Source organism: Cydia fagiglandana, chromosome 11 (assembly GCF_963556715.1).
Source record: "Cydia fagiglandana chromosome 11, ilCydFagi1.1, whole genome shotgun sequence".
NCBI classification, from domain to species: Eukaryota; Metazoa; Arthropoda; class Insecta; order Lepidoptera; family Tortricidae; genus Cydia; species Cydia fagiglandana.
Window position 1 is genome coordinate 10,423,942 of NC_085942.1, and position 19,352 is coordinate 10,443,293.

The following is a 19,352-nucleotide window of genomic DNA, read 5'->3' on the forward strand; positions in this document are numbered from 1 at the left end:
AGGGTATCTTAGGGTTTGAAAATTTGTGCCCTGAATTAGTTTCACGCTGACGATTTCAGGGGCAATTGCTAGTGTTACTACCTACACCTTATAAAACAAAGTCACTTGCCGCGTCTGTCTGTGTGTATGTATTTTCCCTGTGCTGAACCAAATGTACTGAACGGATTTTCATGCGGTTTTCACATATCAATAGAGTGATTCCTGAGAAAGGTGTATTTGTTAAGGTTTTGTGTAACCTATGAGAATTTAAATACCTATGTTACGGAATTCGGAGTCAACTAAATCTTCGTTACAAAAATGATGTGTATTTTTTACTTAGGGTAGGGTTTGTGCGGAAAGAGAAGAGTCATAGAATGTATTGGTTCATGATTGGTGCCCATAATATACATATAATCCACGACTCTTCTCTTTTCACACATACTCTATGCATTACTCAAGTGTTTTGTATATTTTTTGTATAGATGTAGGGTTAAATACCGATATATCTATGTATGTGAGCGTTCGGCACTTAATAGAAATCCAAAATACATAAATACTTAAATGGTGAACCGGCCTATTAGTGAAAATATTCAAGACTTTGCGCTTTGATCTTTATATGACGATAATTTGAGTATGTTTAACAAATAACAATTAACAAATCTAGGAGTTTGTTTGATGTTCAAGTTATTCATAGTAGCTTGTTTCATTATTGCGATTTATGAAATGTTTATAATAGAGCCGAAAGAAATTATTGATATTACTTGAATTATATTTCACTTTACACTCGCTAAAGAAAAGTGACCACGCCTTCCAGTGGCCGAGGTATTAAAAAAAACATATAGACTCGTAGACGTCAAGCGGGTTGTACAATTATTATTTTTTGTATAAAAAAACAATAAAAACCTACTCCTTAGTTTCGTTCCTCATATTTAAATATCCCTATTTAATTTTCTGTGTGTACATAATTTGTGAGACGACTTTTATTTTGAAATTGAACCAGCAATCCTACATATTTGAATATTTATGCATGTTGCACTGACAATACCTATGCTGAAGGTCGCTATAAGAATTATGCGAAATAAATAAAATAATAACGTATATACTCATAGTTCGAGCAATCCCAGGTTCTTTGGAATCATATCTAATCGTATGTCTCCATCATTTTATGCCCGTGCAATGAAAATCTTATACCTAAAAGCTCAATGTTTTTTCGACTTATTTTGTTACAAATATTTGTCCCAAATAACAAGTTTCTCATCTACCCATAGGGGTAATCGCTTTGTTTGTACGGGTGGTTGCCTGCTCGTCCTCGAGTGTCATCGGCTCCGGTCATTGCTTCCTGATCAGCGGTCTGATGATGTCTCACTGTGTTTGCGTAACGCCACCATGCATTATTCATAACATAACCGGCACGAATGCCGCTATTATCCTTTGTTCTCCAGTAATTTCATCTCACAATGCTAATACGCTTATCATCGTTTTATTGCGTGCGGCCGATGTATTTATTCTATTACAATTGTTCTGTTAAAAGTTGACGCTCCGACTTTTTATTGGAGTAATTTTCTTCATTGAAATGTTTACTTATAGAAAGTATCTTGGTTATAGATTAATTAAGTTTGTATTTATCTATACAATATTGCGAAGCGAACCTAAGTAAAATAACCCAGCCCCGGGAGTTCTGAGTAAGAAGGCCATGAACATGAATAAAATAACCTATGAACATAAATAAAATAACTTGTGATATTTTTTTACCACTGATTCATAATATAAGATGTTAATTCTCTGAGAGTAGGTCCGTGGCTTCCTTGAATCCAAATTAATAAATCAATTCAGTAATTTGTGTCTATCTGCCTGTGGCTTCGTAGCTTTCAAACGGATGAACCGATTTTAATGCGTTTTTTTTTGTGTGAAAGGGTGTTTCCTTGCGGTTGTTCCGAGCTATGTTTGATGAGAATCGATCCAGTATTTTGAAGACTATCAGCTTCTTTCCAAAATGATATAAGGCATTTTCGTACGTAGAGGGTTTTTCAAATTTTAAATTTTATAGTTATTGTATTTGAAAGAATATCCAGTCTATTTTAAATTTCAACTATGAATCTACTCACAAAATTTGTTTAAGTAGGTACTCACTGGAAGCTTAAAAGCTGGGTTTTCGTAATAGTTTTTAAAAGTTAAACTTATGCCAGACATCTTGACTTTACCAGCCGCTTTCCGTCTGATTCTTCTAGAAGTTTAAACGTAATTTATTATTGTTGCAGATGCCATGGGACTCGTCCGAGGAGCAGTCGGGCGCCCCTCAGATGCGCATCCACGTGCAGCGCGTGTTCGCCATCCCCGCGCCGCACAACATGCCGCAGGACAACATGGGCCCCTTCGCGCCGCCGCCGCCGCCCCAGCAACAGGACCAGAACGAGGTAAAACTCTTCTCTACTTCAGGTACTACTCGGCTACAGAGGGCCTCTTCTCTATCGAAATATCTATCGAAATTTTAGTTATTTGCATCTCTATCACTCGAGCGATAGAGAGATTCCTTTGGAGCGCAGGGTCTGCTAACGAGGTAGTTGTTATTTTGTTTTTACTAATTATCTGCTCCTTCTTCAACCTAGCGTTTTCTCGGCCTAGCGCCAGGGTCCGCTTTCGTCTTCTCCACTTTGTCCGGTCTTAGGTGTGAGATTGTTCTCTTGCATGTCCGCTTTCACGACGTCCAGCCAGCGCTTCTTAGGCCTACCGCGGCCACGTGTCTAGGGCCTTTTTACTAATTATCTAATGAAAAAAAAAGTTACCATAGAAATGTGTGACGGATGATTTAACCAGCTAAATTAAAACAGGGTTAATTAGATCGACAAAAACACTTTTTCGAATTAGAATGACGCTTCTGTCTTAGATAGACAATCTGTATTGTTTTATAATACTCTCGACGAAACTCCTTCAAACTTAAATAATGGTGCAAGCGAAATTGACTCTGATTTAATGATTTTAGTCAATAACGCGTAGTGCACGTGCAGCCAAGTACCGAATTTAGGTGTTATTTTAAATAAAATCAATGGAAAAATCCTGCTTTTACGGCTAATGACTGCAGGAGGAAAATAATCTAAAATCATACCAACAACCGGCGGTTCTTAATCGTTGTGTGGTTGAACGCCCTGCAAACTGCGAAAGTTGTAGTGGTAAGCTGTGGGCGTAATTTTTAGGGTTCCTTTACCCGAATTTGAGTTTGAATTAATATGATAATCACTTGAACGCTGTTTTCATTGAGACTTATCATTAAGCCAATCACGAATAATTATAGTTTAGGTCAGTTCCTCATGTACAAATCTCAAGACTGCAAAAACGGATAGGAACATTAATAATTTAATACTATGCATTTGTTATTTATAAAGCTTGATAATGACTAGAATAGAAGTCATTAAACTATTTCAGCCAAGGTTTGTTAATAAGAATTAAATACATCAACCAGGCGGCTTAGCACGGTAGCCTTTTTATCGCTTGTCACCATGCCTGTCACGTTCTAACAAGTATGTAAGTGCGAAAGGGACGCGCGTAGTGATAGTCGATAAAAATGGAACCGTGCTGCGCCCGCAGGACGTATTGTAATCTACTTATATGTATACTTGAGTTCGCTTTGTCAAATATAAGTTTATATTGCAAGCTCCGCGTTGACTTACCTATATAAAAAAAATAACACCCACCCATAACTGATCACCCTTTATTTTATTACTTAATAAAGTGGCAAGGCTTTCAAATTTTAGAAAAGGGGTAAACTATGCTTGGAAATTTCTTAAATGTAGTGCTCATTATTTTTAAAACTTTTAATCAGGTCATTAAAGATGAAGGAGGTCCATTCTTTTCGCAGAGAATATTTAGCGCGTAATATATTTAGTCGTACTGACACAAAGCGTTAGGTTAATTTCGTGAATATTACGACCTTACAATGCATGCTCAATGCGTTTTTGGTATTTTTATGTCATTTCATTTTCACCTTGTACTCAACTTGAATTTTAGATGTTATTTTAGGCGGGGGACTTTGTTTTATAAGATGTAGTGATTAAATGCGTACTTAATTGAAGCGTCTCAATAATGAACGATGTCTTCGATAATCTCGTCCTTTTTTAGTAATAGCAAATAAATTGTTAATAAAGACGACAAATTTCCCCTTTATCTGTAATTAAATTAACGACAAGTAAATATTACATCGAAGTCAGTGAAGCGTTTTCTCTCTGGAGGTTAAAGAACTCTCGACACTTGTTAGCATACGAATGCCGTGAATATTTACGTTCATTTACAAGCGCATTAATATCAACGTACTTTCACAGTCTCGTATCTCTCATTTATTTCATTGCGAATTGTATTATATATTTCTCATGGTAAAGTTCATTGTACAGCAAACTTTTCATCGAGATACGAATGTGTCAATGCGCTGACGATTAAAAGCTGGAGTGCTTTCAAGCATTATGTGCACGCAATGAATGGTCTTTTACGTTTAATAGAGTGTCGGCGCGATTCGGGAAATGAATTAGAGATTAACTAGATACGATATAGAAAATATATGTGATGTCCCACGGTAAAGGTACCTTTATGGCGGTTGGCGCTTACGCTATTATTAACGCCGCTCCAATATTAATGTGGCGATATGGTACGTAAGCGCCAGCCGCCATAAGGCACCTTTTGCCGTGGAACGTCACATAACTTTACTATTTCATATCTAGTGAATCTCTAATTCATTTCCCGAATCGCGGCGCCAGCCGCCACGAGGCACCTTTTGCCGTGGAACGTCACATAACTTTACTATTTCATATCTAGTGAATCTCTAATTCATATTAAATATATTAAGAACGGGTCACTCACGTATTTTAAGTCGAAAAACGTCAAACAATAATGCCATAAACGAGGGTAGTTTCTCGCTCCCCCTGCCGCCACCGGCGCCTGCGCCGAGTCATAGGGCGCGGAGAGCTGCGACCCGCAGTCTGCGCCGGTCCGTCACCTTAAACGCAAGCTCCTGATGACACTCCTCGGTACGGAGTGAAACATGTCGAGCGTTTTTCGACTTAAAATACGTGAGTGACCCGTTCTTAATATATTTAATATGTCTGTGTCTCAAGGAAGTTTTGTTATTAAAATCTCTAATTCATTAAAGATAAAGATTTCCCGAACCGAGCCGTGTGTAATTATTAATTATTCTGTGTGTCTGTCTCCGCAGCAACCCACCGTCCTTCACCAGTTCGTGCCGCAGCCCGCTCCTACGCAGGAATTAGAACAGCCCGAGGTACTTAACAATATTTATTAGAGCCCTTTCAAAGAAGGTCGTTTCTAATTGATAACACGTGCGTGTTATAATCGTTACTTCGCAACGCTTCAAATTATTACTTTTGAACTTTATTGTTTAAAAAGATATTGGACAAACGGTGGTGATGAGTAAAAGTTAATGCCAATAAATACTAGCTAATGTAGACGAACACAGAGATAACGAGCTAGAACGATCTTTGTAAACTTCTATAGTTCGTAATCTTGATGTGTCTTTTTAACGAAAAACATCTTTTAACAATAAGTCACGGCAAATATGTAAGAATTATGAATCTATTATTATATTCTTCTGCTTTCATAAGTAATAGTTACTGAGTTGAAAAAAAACGTTTTTCAATTAAAAGTCATGTCAAGATCGCTTATCCTCTTTATAATGCTAAAAAAAACGAACTATACATACAGATATTGTCTTATTTACGTGAGCTCATGCGACAAATTCAAAAATATAGCTCTTATTATTATGACATTACTTCCAGAGTATTAGTGGCATTTCAACTAATCAAAAATAGTCTTATTTTCAACATTTTGCTTTGTACAGTAGACACCATTATTATTTTTATTGTTTGACCTCAGATTAAGTCCTCATTCCAGTTTGGTCAAATCGATCCTTAGCTGATCAACTGATCAAAAACATTAAATTCCTCGCGTTATCCCGGCATTTTGGCACGGCTCATGGGAGCCTGGGGTCCGCTTGACAACACTAAATAAATAACACTATTTAATGTGTATTGTAATCTACCGTTCGTAGTGCCGTGTGGTGCCGGCATCAGAAAAGAATAGCACCACGTACCCCATCTCGTCCCGTGGGTGTCGTATAAGGCGACTAATGAAAAACTGGCGACAGATATGCATATGCATATGTGCAAGGCTCGCCCGTATCCTTAGCGGGGTCCTTGCTCACAAGAGCTGTGCGCGCGCAAATTCGAAAAAAAAATCTACCGTTAGTTTAGTAGTTTCTATGTATAGTAGCTACTAGTTCTTAAAAAGTATCTTAATAAATTATTAAATTATTACCTAAGTAATCTAATCTTAACACATTTAATTCAAGGTAATATCCATTAAAAAGTATAGTCATCTCGTCATTAGCCTCGATAAATGAACTAATGCTCCCATTGTTTTCCTTTAATGTTTAGTTAAATTGCGCGTCAGAAAATCGCTCTATCATGTTGTTGAGTTCGCGCTAACTTGTGAATTATTAACGCTTGCAATTAATCTTAACCCTTTCGACGTCAAGAAAACTTAAGTTGTTGCGAGTTGTCTGACCCTTAGTGCTGAATTCGAGTGTTGTATCGTGGTATAAATTTATCAAAGTAACCTAATAATTACAAATACTGGTACAGACTAGTATTAAGCATGACTCGCGCTAGACCGGGCCGGGGCCGGGCCGGAGCTTCCGGCGCTTCGTTTTCTATGAATAGCACCACGTTATCACCGATGAGCCGTCATAGAAAATGACATATCGGTTGCCTCGGCCCTTATAGCTCCACCACACATAATAAAAGCCATAACATATATTGGAAACATAAATATCACTATATGTATTTACAAGCTTTTAGTTAACTTACCTTGTATGAATGTTTTTAGTTAATGTGGGTCAAATGATGGAAGCTAAATTTGACCCACTTCCCGGTGTCTAATAGCAGAATAATAACAGCAAACATAAACTGCTGACGTCAAACAATTAATAAATTCCATTAAAACTTACGTATTCATTCAGAAATGGTTTTCCTGTTTTAGATAGATCGGAAGTTGGGAGACTTTATAAGTTGAATGACTCGCCGTTTGTTTTAGAATGTGGGGAGGTCAAAATGAACGAACAATTTCATGAAATAACGATGTATAGGTATAATATTTATGGTTTGTAGAAGATAATTTAAGCAGGTATTGAACAGTTGTCGATTTAAATTACTATCTACGAATTGACAAAGTGTAAATTTCATAGAGGCTTGTTCTGGCACATCTACCTATAGTTTAGTAAGTAAAAAAATTTAAGTAGGTAGTAAAATTTGCCAATTTTGTTTATCTTATTTCTTGTTAGATATAATAATCCATACTTAATCTTATAAACGCGAAAGTGTCGTGTCTGTCTATCTTTCTGTCTGCGTGTTACCTCTTCACGCTTAATCCGCTGAACGGATTTAGTTTAAATTTGGCATGGAGATACTGAGACCCGTGGAAGGACATACCTAAAGAGGGTGAAAAGGGGGTGGAAATGTGAAAATGAATGAATCGCGTGTTAATAGGTGTAAGCAATTAAGCATATTATGCTCAAAATTATTGCCATTAGATTATATCATCATCATCATCATTAGCCCGTTGCAGTCCACTGCTGGACATAGGCCTCCCATACAACCATTTCCAGTCGCCGTTACGACGCGGTGTAGACACATCTTGTGTCGACACCGTCTGTTTCGGTCACAATTCCAGTCGCAGAGTCGTCGCCGTGTCGACACAGTTACCAGAAATGGGGAAGGGTCGACACATGACACAAAGTGACATAAAGTGTGGTCGCCGTGTGCACACATTGTTTCGGGTTTGCGACTACTTTATGCCAAAATCATTCGTTCATTCGTTCATTTTGTTCCTGTCAAGTGGAAACTGTCAGATGGAAAAATGCTTAAATATAAATAAGTGACATTAATACGCCATCTCTAAAACGGATTACAAGACGTAATTATATATTGTTTGCATTTATATTACAATAGGACTTAAATTATTATGGGGAATTAAACTGCTCGAGTGATTTGATAAACTAAGTGTAATATAATCAACGCGCCACCACATTGTTTCAGTTTAGCCGAAAATGAAATTGTTTACTTCTCAGTGCCTGTGTTCATAACTATATTATTTGATGCATTTTTAGTACTTCGATGCGTATACTATACTTAAATAACAGAAATAACGCTTTACATACTACGAAACTTGTTAATTATGATGTATAAATATGGTTTAAGGCTGAGAAATATTGCAGTCACAAAGTAGTCGCAAATGTTTCGACTTTGTGTCGACTCTGTGTAGACACATGACACGCGCTGTCAAAAGTAATAACAAAGTTACTGGATTTACAAAATGGCTCCTTGTGTTCATTTGTTTTCAGATATTCTCAAAGTGTAAAAATGCCGTGGTCAGAGATGGGACTTAATAGATTAACTGTTTATTCGACTAATTAATGGAATAAAAAAAGTTAATCCTCAAATTTTAATCGCGATTAGTTTAGTCGACCTAACATAGGTTGAAATTGAATTAATCTGAATATTAATCGAATAAATTATCGATTAAATCTCGGTTGGAAGTTTTTTTGTACGTAAAAATAATAGAAATGCAGATGGTAGCCAAACACTTTGTCATAAAAGTCGAGATGGGTGCCGATTTATAGGTTTTAGGGAGTGCCGATTTCGAAAATGATGACCATTTTGGAATTCAAAATGGCGGTCATGCACTGTGTCATAAAAGTCGTCATGGATGTCGTTTTATATGTTTTAGGGGGCCCCAATTTTGAAAATGATGACCATTTTGGAATCCAAAATGGCGGCCATGCACTATGCCATAAAAGTCGTCATGGGTGTCGTTTTATAGGTTTTAGGAAGCGCAGATTTAAAAAATGATGACCATTTTGTATTCCAAGATGGCGGCCATGCACTATGTCATAAAAGTCGTCATGGATGTCGTTATATAGGTTTTAGGGGGCCCCAATTTAGAAAATGATGACTATTTTGAAATCCAAAATGGCGGCCATGCACTATGTCATAAAAGTCGTCATGGGTATAGTTTTACAGGTTTTGGGGGCCGCTGATTTAGAAAATGATGACCATTTTGGATTCCAAAATGGTGGCCATGCACTATGTCATAAAAGTCGTCATGGGTGTCATTTTATAGGTTTTAGGGGGCGCAGATTTCGAAAACGATGACCATTTTGGATTCCAAGATGGCGGCCATGCACTATGTCATAAAAATCGTCATGGATGTCATTTCATAGGTTTTAGGGGGCCCCGCTTTCGAAAATGATGACCATTTTGGAATCCAGAATGGCGGCCATGCACTATGTCATAAAAGTCGTCATGGGTGTCGTTTTATAGGTTTTGGGGGGCGCAGATTTAGAAAATGATGACCATTTTGGATTCCAAAATGGTGGCCATGTACTATGTCATAAAAGTCGTCATGGGTGTCGTTGTATTGGTCATGGTCATCATTTTCGAAATCTGCTCTTCCTAACACCTATAAATCAACATCTATGACGGCTTATATGACAAAGTGCACGGCAGACATCTTGGAATCCAAAATGGTCATCATTTTCGAATTCTGCACTCCCTAAAACCTATAAAACGATATCCATGACGACTTTTATGACAAAGTGCACGGCACACATCTTGGATTCCAAACTGGTCATAATTTTCGAAATCGGCACTTCCTAAAACCTATAAAACGATATTCATTTTTTTTATGAAATAGGAGGCAAACGAGCAGACGGATCACCTGGTGGTAAGCGATTACCGCCGCCCATGGACACCCGCAACACCAGAAGAGTTGCAAGCGCGTTGCCGGCCTCATGACGACTTTTATGACAAAATACGTAGCCGCCATCTTGGATTATAAAATGATCATCGTTTTCGAATTCTGCACTCCCTAAAACCTATAAATCGACATCCGTGACGACGCAAGTTATCTTTATTTTCAGATCTAACAAATTGCTACAGAATACAAAGGACAAAAATGAAGCGAGGAGGTAATGAAACAAGCAAAAATACAGATGATTCCTCGACGCAATTGGATGCTTTTTAAATTGTGTCCAGATTTTTTTGTCATAAAAGTTTTTATTTTTCACATATTACCCTCACAAGTTCCGTGACATTTCGACCTTGTAATTTTTTAAGTAAATGTTTTTGTTTATCTATGAGAATCTCACTAGAATAATATAATCAAGGTATGTTTATATTTGATGATTGAAATAGTAACGCAAAAAAAATATTATATTTGTGTCTTATATTCCTGCCGAAGACTTTTATTTTTCCTTTTCCTTCTACACAAGTTTGGCCAAGTAATAAGAATTTAGGGCTCTCAATTTTATTTTGACTTCTACAACAGTAAAGCTACGAGGCCATGTTTGGTATCGTTTTCGTATAAATTCGCTGTATCAAATTTAGTTATGGTATCACATTGACACCATTCGAAAGTAAAAACATATAAACTTATTAAAATACTTTCTTTTAAACTCCTCTTCACGCTTAAACTGCTGAACAGTTTTAATTTAAATTTAGTACACATATATTTTGACTCCCGCGACAGGACATAATAAGTTATCTCAAAAATCATCCTTTAAAGGTGTGAAATGAGGTGTAGGGGGGAATTCAGAATTGACTTCTTGAAGTTAATACTGTTTAAGTTTCGGTTTGAAGTCATGTTTTTTTATCATTTTTAACTAAATCAAAGATGTAGACCATCCCAAATTTCATATAAATCGGTTCAGCGGTTATTGATTTCCCGTACAAATTTCCACGCCACTTTTCACACCTTCAAAAGATGATTTTGGTTATAAGATCTATCCTATGTCCTGTTCCGGGACGCAAACTATTTCTATACCAAATTTCAACGAAATCGGTTCAGCGGTTAAGCGTCAAGAGGAGTTTAAAAAAATTACATTACATACATTACATACATTACGTACATTAAGTCCGACTCGCGCTTGACTGCACATTTCTAATAGGTTTTCCTGTCATCTATAGGTAAAGAACTATTTTGTGTATTCAGACGGACAGACATACAGACGCACGAGTGATCCTATAAGGATTCCGTTTTTTGCTTTTGAGGTACGGAACCCTAAAAAGATTTTTTTTAATTTTGTGGAATGGTGTCAATGTGATACCTTAAATGGATTCAGCAACCATACACGGCCTAGCACCTTCACTGATGTAGATATATCAAGATAAAATTGAGAGCCCTAAATAAACTTTCAAGAGCGGATATCTCAAAAACTATTAACATATCGAAAAAAATTACTGAATAAACTTGTAACAAATGAAATTAACTTTTATTTAGTATAAATGGCCATGTCGCTAAGATGCATAGTTTCCGAGATATAATCGAAAAACCGGAAAATGGGACCTTCAAACAAGACCCCCTCTCTTCCCCCCGCTCAAGGGCTACGGCCGGGGACTTTTGATATGTTCACCTCCTAACTTGCCCAAACCAAGTTACAGAGTCAAAAATTGTGTTCCGAGCATTTTCCTCTACCACTTTTTGGAGCATTCGTTGGCTGAACTAAGTAGCTTATTGCATTTCTTTAAAAACTTTTCTGTAAAAGGTTGACGGGTGTTGGGTGTTTATAAATATGGTTTTGGTCGATTATTATCATTTGCATCGCCCATGATGACTTACTAGAATTACTTACGAGCACACGAGACACTAATAGTAGTTTGACAAACCTTGGTTTTCAAGAGGTATTTTATATTGACATTTGCTGTCAAAATTTGCTGTCAGATTTAGTCGCAAACCGCACGCAAAGTGCACACAAATGTGTCGACACCTTGTTACGGAAAAGTGTACACACGGCGACGACACTTTGTTTCGAAACAATTCTAGACACATTGTGTGGACTCTGTTACGACACATCTGACATTTAGTTACCACTTTGATGATTCTGCGACTGGAATGGTTATATGGGCTCTCCCAAGGTACGCCACGATTAAGTAATCCAGGATTAGATTATATTCAGGCGCTATACTCTAACTGGTGGTTGCTGAAACTAATTCCACGCAGACGAAGTCGCGGGCAAAAGCTAGTAACTAAATATGGACACGCTGTACATATTCACGAGAAATTCTGCGGTGCAAAAAAATAAATCGGAGACTCAAAAAAATAATTGGGTAAATGTAATTATTAAAATTAAAAAATTATGGGGGACTGATATCAACCGATATAATATCCCGGTCGATATAAGTCTAGTGAAACTAACCGAGAATCATTCAAAACTGTTAATGGGACATTGTCACAGTACAGTTACTTGACACACATATTACACATACTTAATATGTAGGAAAGTTAGGACTAGGATCGCTAATGGATGAGGGGGAATGGGTTACATCTGATCGGTAATCGGAGATGCCGGTCTGAGTGGGACTAAATACATATAGTCAGCATTCTGCAACTAACTTTGACTTTACATGTATAATATATATTTTTATACACGATTTAGTATTGGTTGTATTTAGTGGCAGAAGGACGCTCTGAGCAGCAAATGCAAAATATAGGTAATATATATTTACGAGTATGTAAAGTGTGGTTCCATAATTAATAAGAAAAACATGTCTAATTTTAATTTATTACAATAGCAGTATAATTTTAGAATAAAAAAGCTAATTATATAGCCGAAGGATTTGACTAGCAAAATTTAAAACGGAAGTATACTTCTAGAGATATTTAGGAAAAACGTCAAAACCCGCGCAATCGCGAAATCTTGTTTCTTTTTAATTTCCTGGATTTACGTCCCCTCTTAGGCAATAAGTAGATCTCAGTATCCATATAGTAAGTTATAGTTGGGCAAACCAATTTGTCAGTCAGTAACAACCAGGAAAACTATACTCATCCTTTTCTTTTGGGTGCTAGTACTAGTGTAAGACAGTAGTATGATTATCTCTGTCTATGATTAAAATCATTCAATAATTTATTTCAGACATATAATTTGTTAGTAATACAATAGAACTTAATATGCTAATGTTAGTAAGTACAAATTAAATTAGAAATATATATACAATTTAATAAAGCGAAACTGCCACATTCCAAACACTGCCGCTGTACGTGCATCAGAATCCAGTGGTGTTAGAACGGGCAGTCTAGCCTCTAAATTAGATAGTCCTTTGCCAAACTATAACTATGTGTTCAGGTGCAGAAGGTGAACATGGAGGGCAGCCCAGTGCAGATGAACCTGCCGTGGGGTCTGACGCCTGAAGACATCCACGTGATCCACCGCACCGCCGAGGACGCCGCCGCCAACCAGCGCCGCGAGAACCAGATGGACAATGATATGCAAGAGGTGGGCTAATACTTATCTATCCGTCTTATTCCTTCTTCCTTACCAATTGAAATTAAGCTTTAGCTTTATAGAAATAGAGTACACTTTATTAAAGTTTTTTGACTGGCTCCCTTCGTAAATAGTAACTGGCAAAGAACACCTAACATATTTAACTGTGTTTACTATTCCGATTGTTTGGGAAAACTCTGTCATAAAGTCCATAGCGTCACCTTTGTAATTCAAAGTGATTCAAGTAAACATGAACTCATAGTTAGTAGTAAAATAGCGAATATGAATTTGAGTCATGGTTTTCATAAGCACAAATGTATAGTCTGTGCGGAAAGAGAAGAATCGTGGAATGTATGGGGCACAATACATTCCACGACTCTTCTCTTTCCGCACAGACTATACAAACGAAATTACTTACTTTTCAAAATGCATTCTGCCATATTTCCTTTATCTTGCTGTGTGACTGCAAAACACGAGGGACTCCAAAGGAGCTATATCCTGCTGGTAGGTATATTTTATATGTATCAATCATGTTTGCTCATAATACCGACACTCGTTATCCAATTTCTTTGTAAGGAGATAGTTCCCTCGAAGGTAGTCCCATAGGAATCTGGTTCTAATCTGATGTTAGAATCCACGAGGAAATTTATAGGCACATATACAGTATACTGGTGATTTAAATATTTCCCATAGCAACTCATGCATGAATATGTACTATTATCGACTAGAAAATAATTAACGAACTGAATAAATAAAAGGAAAAGCTTAATTTGTAAAAGTTAGAATAAAGATACATAGGATACATGTTTATTTTTGAATAAGCTGTCTGTTTTAGTATTACGTCAAAGAATAATAACCAGGAGTTTGCTCTACCGGGTTTTGGAAAACTACCTTAATCAAAGCTATCTCTTTTGCATGTCAAAGGCTATGAAGGTTTAAAAGGTATTTCAGATAGAAATAATTACTTTTCATCCTTGTTCGCGTTTAAGTTAACTAACTCGAGTCGATGAAATGCCGGTGAGTATGTTTACTCAGTATTTATAATCGTCCTAATTAATCAGTATGTAATCAGTTTGTATGATCATTGCTTACTTAGGAACTTTTTAAAAGATGGTACATTTTATTTAGCATTTTCGGCAGCAGGGCGTTTGTCCGGCTGTAGAAATATCTTTTCTGTATAAAAGTTTGCGCACAAGTATATAGGTTAAGATCGGCTGCGGTTGACCGTACCCTTTCACGAAGTTAAAATTGCTCCTCTTATATTGAATTCGTAAATGCTCATATTTTCAGGTGAAAACGATCGTGAACACGCTGGCTGCGGCAGCGGAGGCTGAAGCGGAAGCGGAGGCGCAAGAGGAACAACGCCGACAGGCCGAGGCGCAAGCCGCCCCCGCACAGGACGCGCCTGCGCTTCCCCCCCGCGCGCCGCGCACTCTGCTGCTGCCACAAGAAATGCCAATGGAGGAGAGACCGCATTGTTAGTAGCACATGTAAATTATTTATTCCTAGCGTCTCTTAAAAAAAAATGTTTGATAGGTTTCAGAATTGATTTGTAATTTTGATTATAATTAGCGACACCTAAATTAAATAACATTATAACGTAACGTAACATAGAAGCACTTTTATTGCATTATGATTTTAATGACTTTTTGCTTAACTAATATAATTTATATTTCCCTGTTTGTATTTCAGACATGCAGCCTCGCTCAGTGCGCAGTGTGGACGCGCTTTTGCAGCCTGAGAAGCGCGTGAAGCGTTGCGCTTGTAGCTGCGCTTAAGCATTCGCGCCCGCGTCCGCGTCAGCGTCTGCGCCCGCGCTTACTCGTACTGTGTGCGAAGCTTAGCGCGCCCCATCCGTCCATCCCATCACCGTGACATTAATCCATTCGCGGCTATTCGTACAGATGTAAATAAAATGTCTCAGTTCCGAAAAGTCGTTATCAATTACAAAGGTGGTTGGTTGTATAAATACGAATTTTAATTACTGTTAAATAATTCATATATTTATAATTCGTTTTCTTAGTAAATATCGTTCTGTACAGATTTATGATGAGACAGCAATTTGGCATTGACGTGAATCTATGTACCTATCGTGTATCTAATGCTGGCATTCTAAGATAGTGAAATATCGTATTAAGTAGGGTTGACGTGCATTTCTCAATGATAAATATGTAGTATTAAAACGATTGTCCGCGCGAAACCACAAACGGCTTTTAAATTATGATAGTTTTAATCTAAAAAAACATATGTTCCATTGTGATCCTACATTAAATTTTTATTTTATTCCCACACTTGTTTTTTTTGTCTAAAACAACCTTAACTCAGCCTTATTTCTGTCCCACTACCCATAAGAACCGTAAGTAACATCAGCACAACAGACTTACCTTCACTAAACTCCATACACATGGACTACAATTGGTAAGGAGCGAATCATGCGAAGGGAGCCGACATTACCCTATTCAAATTTTATAATTAAATCAAATCCTATAAATAATTAGGAACGTGCCTACCTATCTTTGTCGAAACTCTAAAGGCTGTGAGTTGTAAACCAAGTTTGAAATTCCATCTACGTGCGATACCGTGTATTGTACTTTGACTTGTGGGGTGACATTGATTATTGAAAGCGCGAATGTACTGACCAACCTTAGGTCCAACCTTAGCATGATTTTCGAAAGGTGCCCAAAATCCTTGTACCTAAACAGTACGTAGTTTACTAGACTTGTACTAAGTACTGTAAAAACTACTACCTTACGAGTTACAGTAGGTACCTACACCCCAGTATAGATAATAAATAAATGAAACGCAGCTTAGTGGTATTTCATTAATTAATTATATATGAACCAGGAAAACAATACCCTAATCTGTACTTTAAGGGATATACAAATAGCCAATAAATCCTATGATATATTTAATTAATGGTTAGGTATAATCATAACAAATACCTACTAACCATTGACGCACTTCGCTGCGGTTGGGGTTTTGCCATAGCGAGATGGTTGGAAATATGTAAGTACCAACCTAATAAGTTCTTTATAATTTACTTAATTAAAATTGTTTTTTTATTTGGAATCATAAGCGTACAGCAAGTCGATTTTTGAAATTAGAGCGCTTGCTTCTTAAAATTGGTCCCCAAGTATGGTGGTGAGTGGTGAGATTGCAAACATAAATATTCTCATTTTGTAAAAAATAACATGCTTCACTAGTCAGATAATAATCATAAAAAAGGTAACTGGCGGATGCTACCTCTGCGTGCGTACAATGACATGAGCAAGAACAGCATCCACACCTTAGGTATACATCCCTTACATTTCATTAAATATATCGAAAGGGTTGTGTGTACCTACTCTACGTGTTGGGTGTTGGCTCCCAAATGACTGGCACACAATTATTCCGAAAAGATACCTACAGGTATGAAGAGTAAACGATAAACATGGATATATACATAATATAGTAAGATACGTTGGGGTAAGTTGAAAACAGGCGTAAGACAAAAAATCCTCCGTAATTCAGAAACACATGTAATATTTTTAGTGCCCTCTACATTGTGACAATAAATAAAAGTGAAATTCAAAATTACATATTCAGGCCTATTTAAAAAAAAAATGTTAGGTACTCTAAGCAATTATGTACACGATTGGAGTTGCAAGTGTTGCAATATTAAAAATGGCAATCACAGTTTTATAACTTTCACTTAAAATTAAGATCCAGCATTATTTGTGACTCAATTTTAAATAACAGAGTATCTATCCACACCTGGTTGGACCTCTTTATTTATAACACCTACGCTATAGTTCGAAATAGCGTCAGAATGTTTAATACGATGCTTAAAATTAGATGATATAAGTGCTATATACAAACATAAGACAAGACTATTTAAAATGAACCCTGTTATATGCTTAATTACTAAAAGTAAATAACATCTAACTAATCTAGAAATATCTGCTGTTATCGCATACATATTGATTATTAAACATAACATAAACGTGATGATCGTTAAACTTCTTGCGAACTGTCTACATTTATCTTTCAAGATTTTGCGTAAAATACAAATGTACAGAATAGTCCCCATTAAAGTAAATGTCCATTTAAATAAAGTACAAAATATCACGTCCACTAAAAACTTGTCGAAAACATCAAAAACAATGAATGCGACCCAAGTGGTAGTAAGAGGAATAGGAAATAGCCACGCAAATATCGATACTTTATAAAAACGGTTTTTGCTGATTTTAACAAATATCACTATTAAAGAATCATACATGTGTTTAATGAGAAAGAATACAAGAAATATTGTAACAAAATTGAAATAAGTAATCAAGGTAAGGTATGCTAGACAAGGTTGCTTACTATTATCGAAAATATTCGGCTTCTTTTCCAAAAAAATGGCGTAGCTCATGATGCGTTGTAAAAGCCGCGCCAAGCTAATTTGTGTCAACATCAGGTTCCTATAATTTTTTCTCCATTGTTTTAGTTTTGCAATCGCTAAAAGAGTCAATAACAGTTCTGCAAACATCATAATTATTGCCACTATGTTTAGCACTTCAAATGTTAGTTGTAAGTCCGGTTCTTCAGGAAAAGCATATATGGTATCGTTATAACCGGTTTCTGGTGATGTACCATTTTCTCCTGGGTCTAATCCTTGAAATGGCGGAGTTGAAAGCGTTGTCATTGTGGCATCATTTAGTATGTTATTGGTTTCACTGTAGTTTTCGGTTGTAATATTCATTGTCGGTTTAGTTATCCTTACTTTGTCATCACTAATGTATGTTTTCACTTAATAACTTATTATTAATAAGTCAACACTGGGTTTCAGAATTAAGTAAAACAAAATTTCATGAACACGTCTAATGTTTTAAGCTTTCAACCTACAACTGGTGACTTGCTCCAGACTGCTTGACTGTCATGTGGTATAACAGGAAATAAACAGTGACTATTTGATGCTACTCTACTAACATTACTCATTTATTATGATTGTTCGTTGTTTATGTTATGAGAAATCTTGAAGTCGGTTAAATAGTAAGAAGGGATGTAAAGTATAAGTAAGAACTTTTATGGTTTACGTTTACGTGATTGAAGTTTTATCAGTTGCTGTCGTCTTATTAGTTAATTATTATTTTATTAATATTATAATATAGCGTCACTGAGAAAATAAATTTGTTACATGAATAATGTTCTCTTAATGTTAATCAAAATACAAAAACCTTGTCCTTAATGTAGAGAATTCTGCCGGCCTTTGATTCACTCCACTTAATTAATCTGACGATACAGAATTTTGCAATAGGCTCCTGTTGAGTAATATAGATTTGTTACGCATTTTGGGCTTTAATTTGCGTTTTAGCGACTGTGACGACGAGCAAAGTCGGGAGCAATGGAAGCATTAATAGTGTTATATTCTCATTGCATCGCAGCTATGGGAATTGCATGGAAGTGGAACAATTTACTTCTTGGTATTAGTATCGGTTTCCTAGAATTTGTAACTCCTATGACCCGTGACGCAGTTAAGTGATTGACTGTGCAATTATTTTCGATGCAAATTGTTTCCTTTGGTAAGGAAGTATACTTTGGAACCCACATATCATATAAGTTCGGCTTGTTTTCGCATCTGAACCATGTTATCCAAAGTAAAGAAACCCTGAGTAAAAGAGAATGTAAAAAAGAGGGGCTTTTCTGTGTAGGTTTCGCACTAATGTATCAGATATACTTAAAATAGCCTCGTGCCGCCCAGTATACAAAATTATAGCCAAGGAAGTTAGAATCTTGTTGTATTTTCAATTTGGTTGAATTGAAAATTTTACGGGACAAATGAAATGCTACCTACTTTGTTTTTATTTTAATAAAGGTTGACATTCCGTCGAAACTGAGTGTACAACCAAATGTACATTGGGCGGCACGAGGGTAGATAAACAAATAAAATTTCAATTATTTGTATAGTTACGTGACTGTATAGTCTGGCGATTATGGCATTCACCCCCCAAAAAAGGGGGAGGCCTATGTTCAGCAGTGGACGTCTTATGGCTGAGATGATGATGATGATGATGATAGTCTACAAATTAAATAAATT

General features: G+C 36.6%; 2 protein-coding genes across 2 annotated transcripts in view; one reads left to right on the plus strand and one right to left on the minus strand.

Annotated features, from left to right (window-relative positions):
- The window catches only part of LOC134668971 (uncharacterized), a 75,577-nt gene extending 59,996 nt beyond the window's left edge, over positions 1–15,581 (plus strand). The window contains exons 7-11 of the mRNA XM_063526485.1: positions 2,238–2,393; positions 5,177–5,242; positions 13,157–13,306; positions 14,585–14,771; positions 14,987–15,581. Of these exons, the coding sequence (XP_063382555.1) occupies positions 2,238–2,393; positions 5,177–5,242; positions 13,157–13,306; positions 14,585–14,771; positions 14,987–15,072 (645 nt within the window). The 3' untranslated portion in view covers positions 15,073–15,581. The remainder of the gene's footprint in view (positions 1–2,237; positions 2,394–5,176; positions 5,243–13,156; positions 13,307–14,584; positions 14,772–14,986) is intronic.
- Positions 15,582–16,796: 1,215 nt separating this feature from the next.
- LOC134668535 (uncharacterized) lies at positions 16,797–18,323 on the minus strand. Its single transcript, XM_063525982.1, has one exon. It carries the CDS (start codon positions 18,015–18,017, stop codon positions 17,022–17,024), a length of 996 nt encoding a protein of 331 aa, XP_063382052.1. The 5' UTR covers positions 18,018–18,323; the 3' UTR covers positions 16,797–17,021.
- Positions 18,324–19,352: the final 1,029 nt, after the last annotated feature.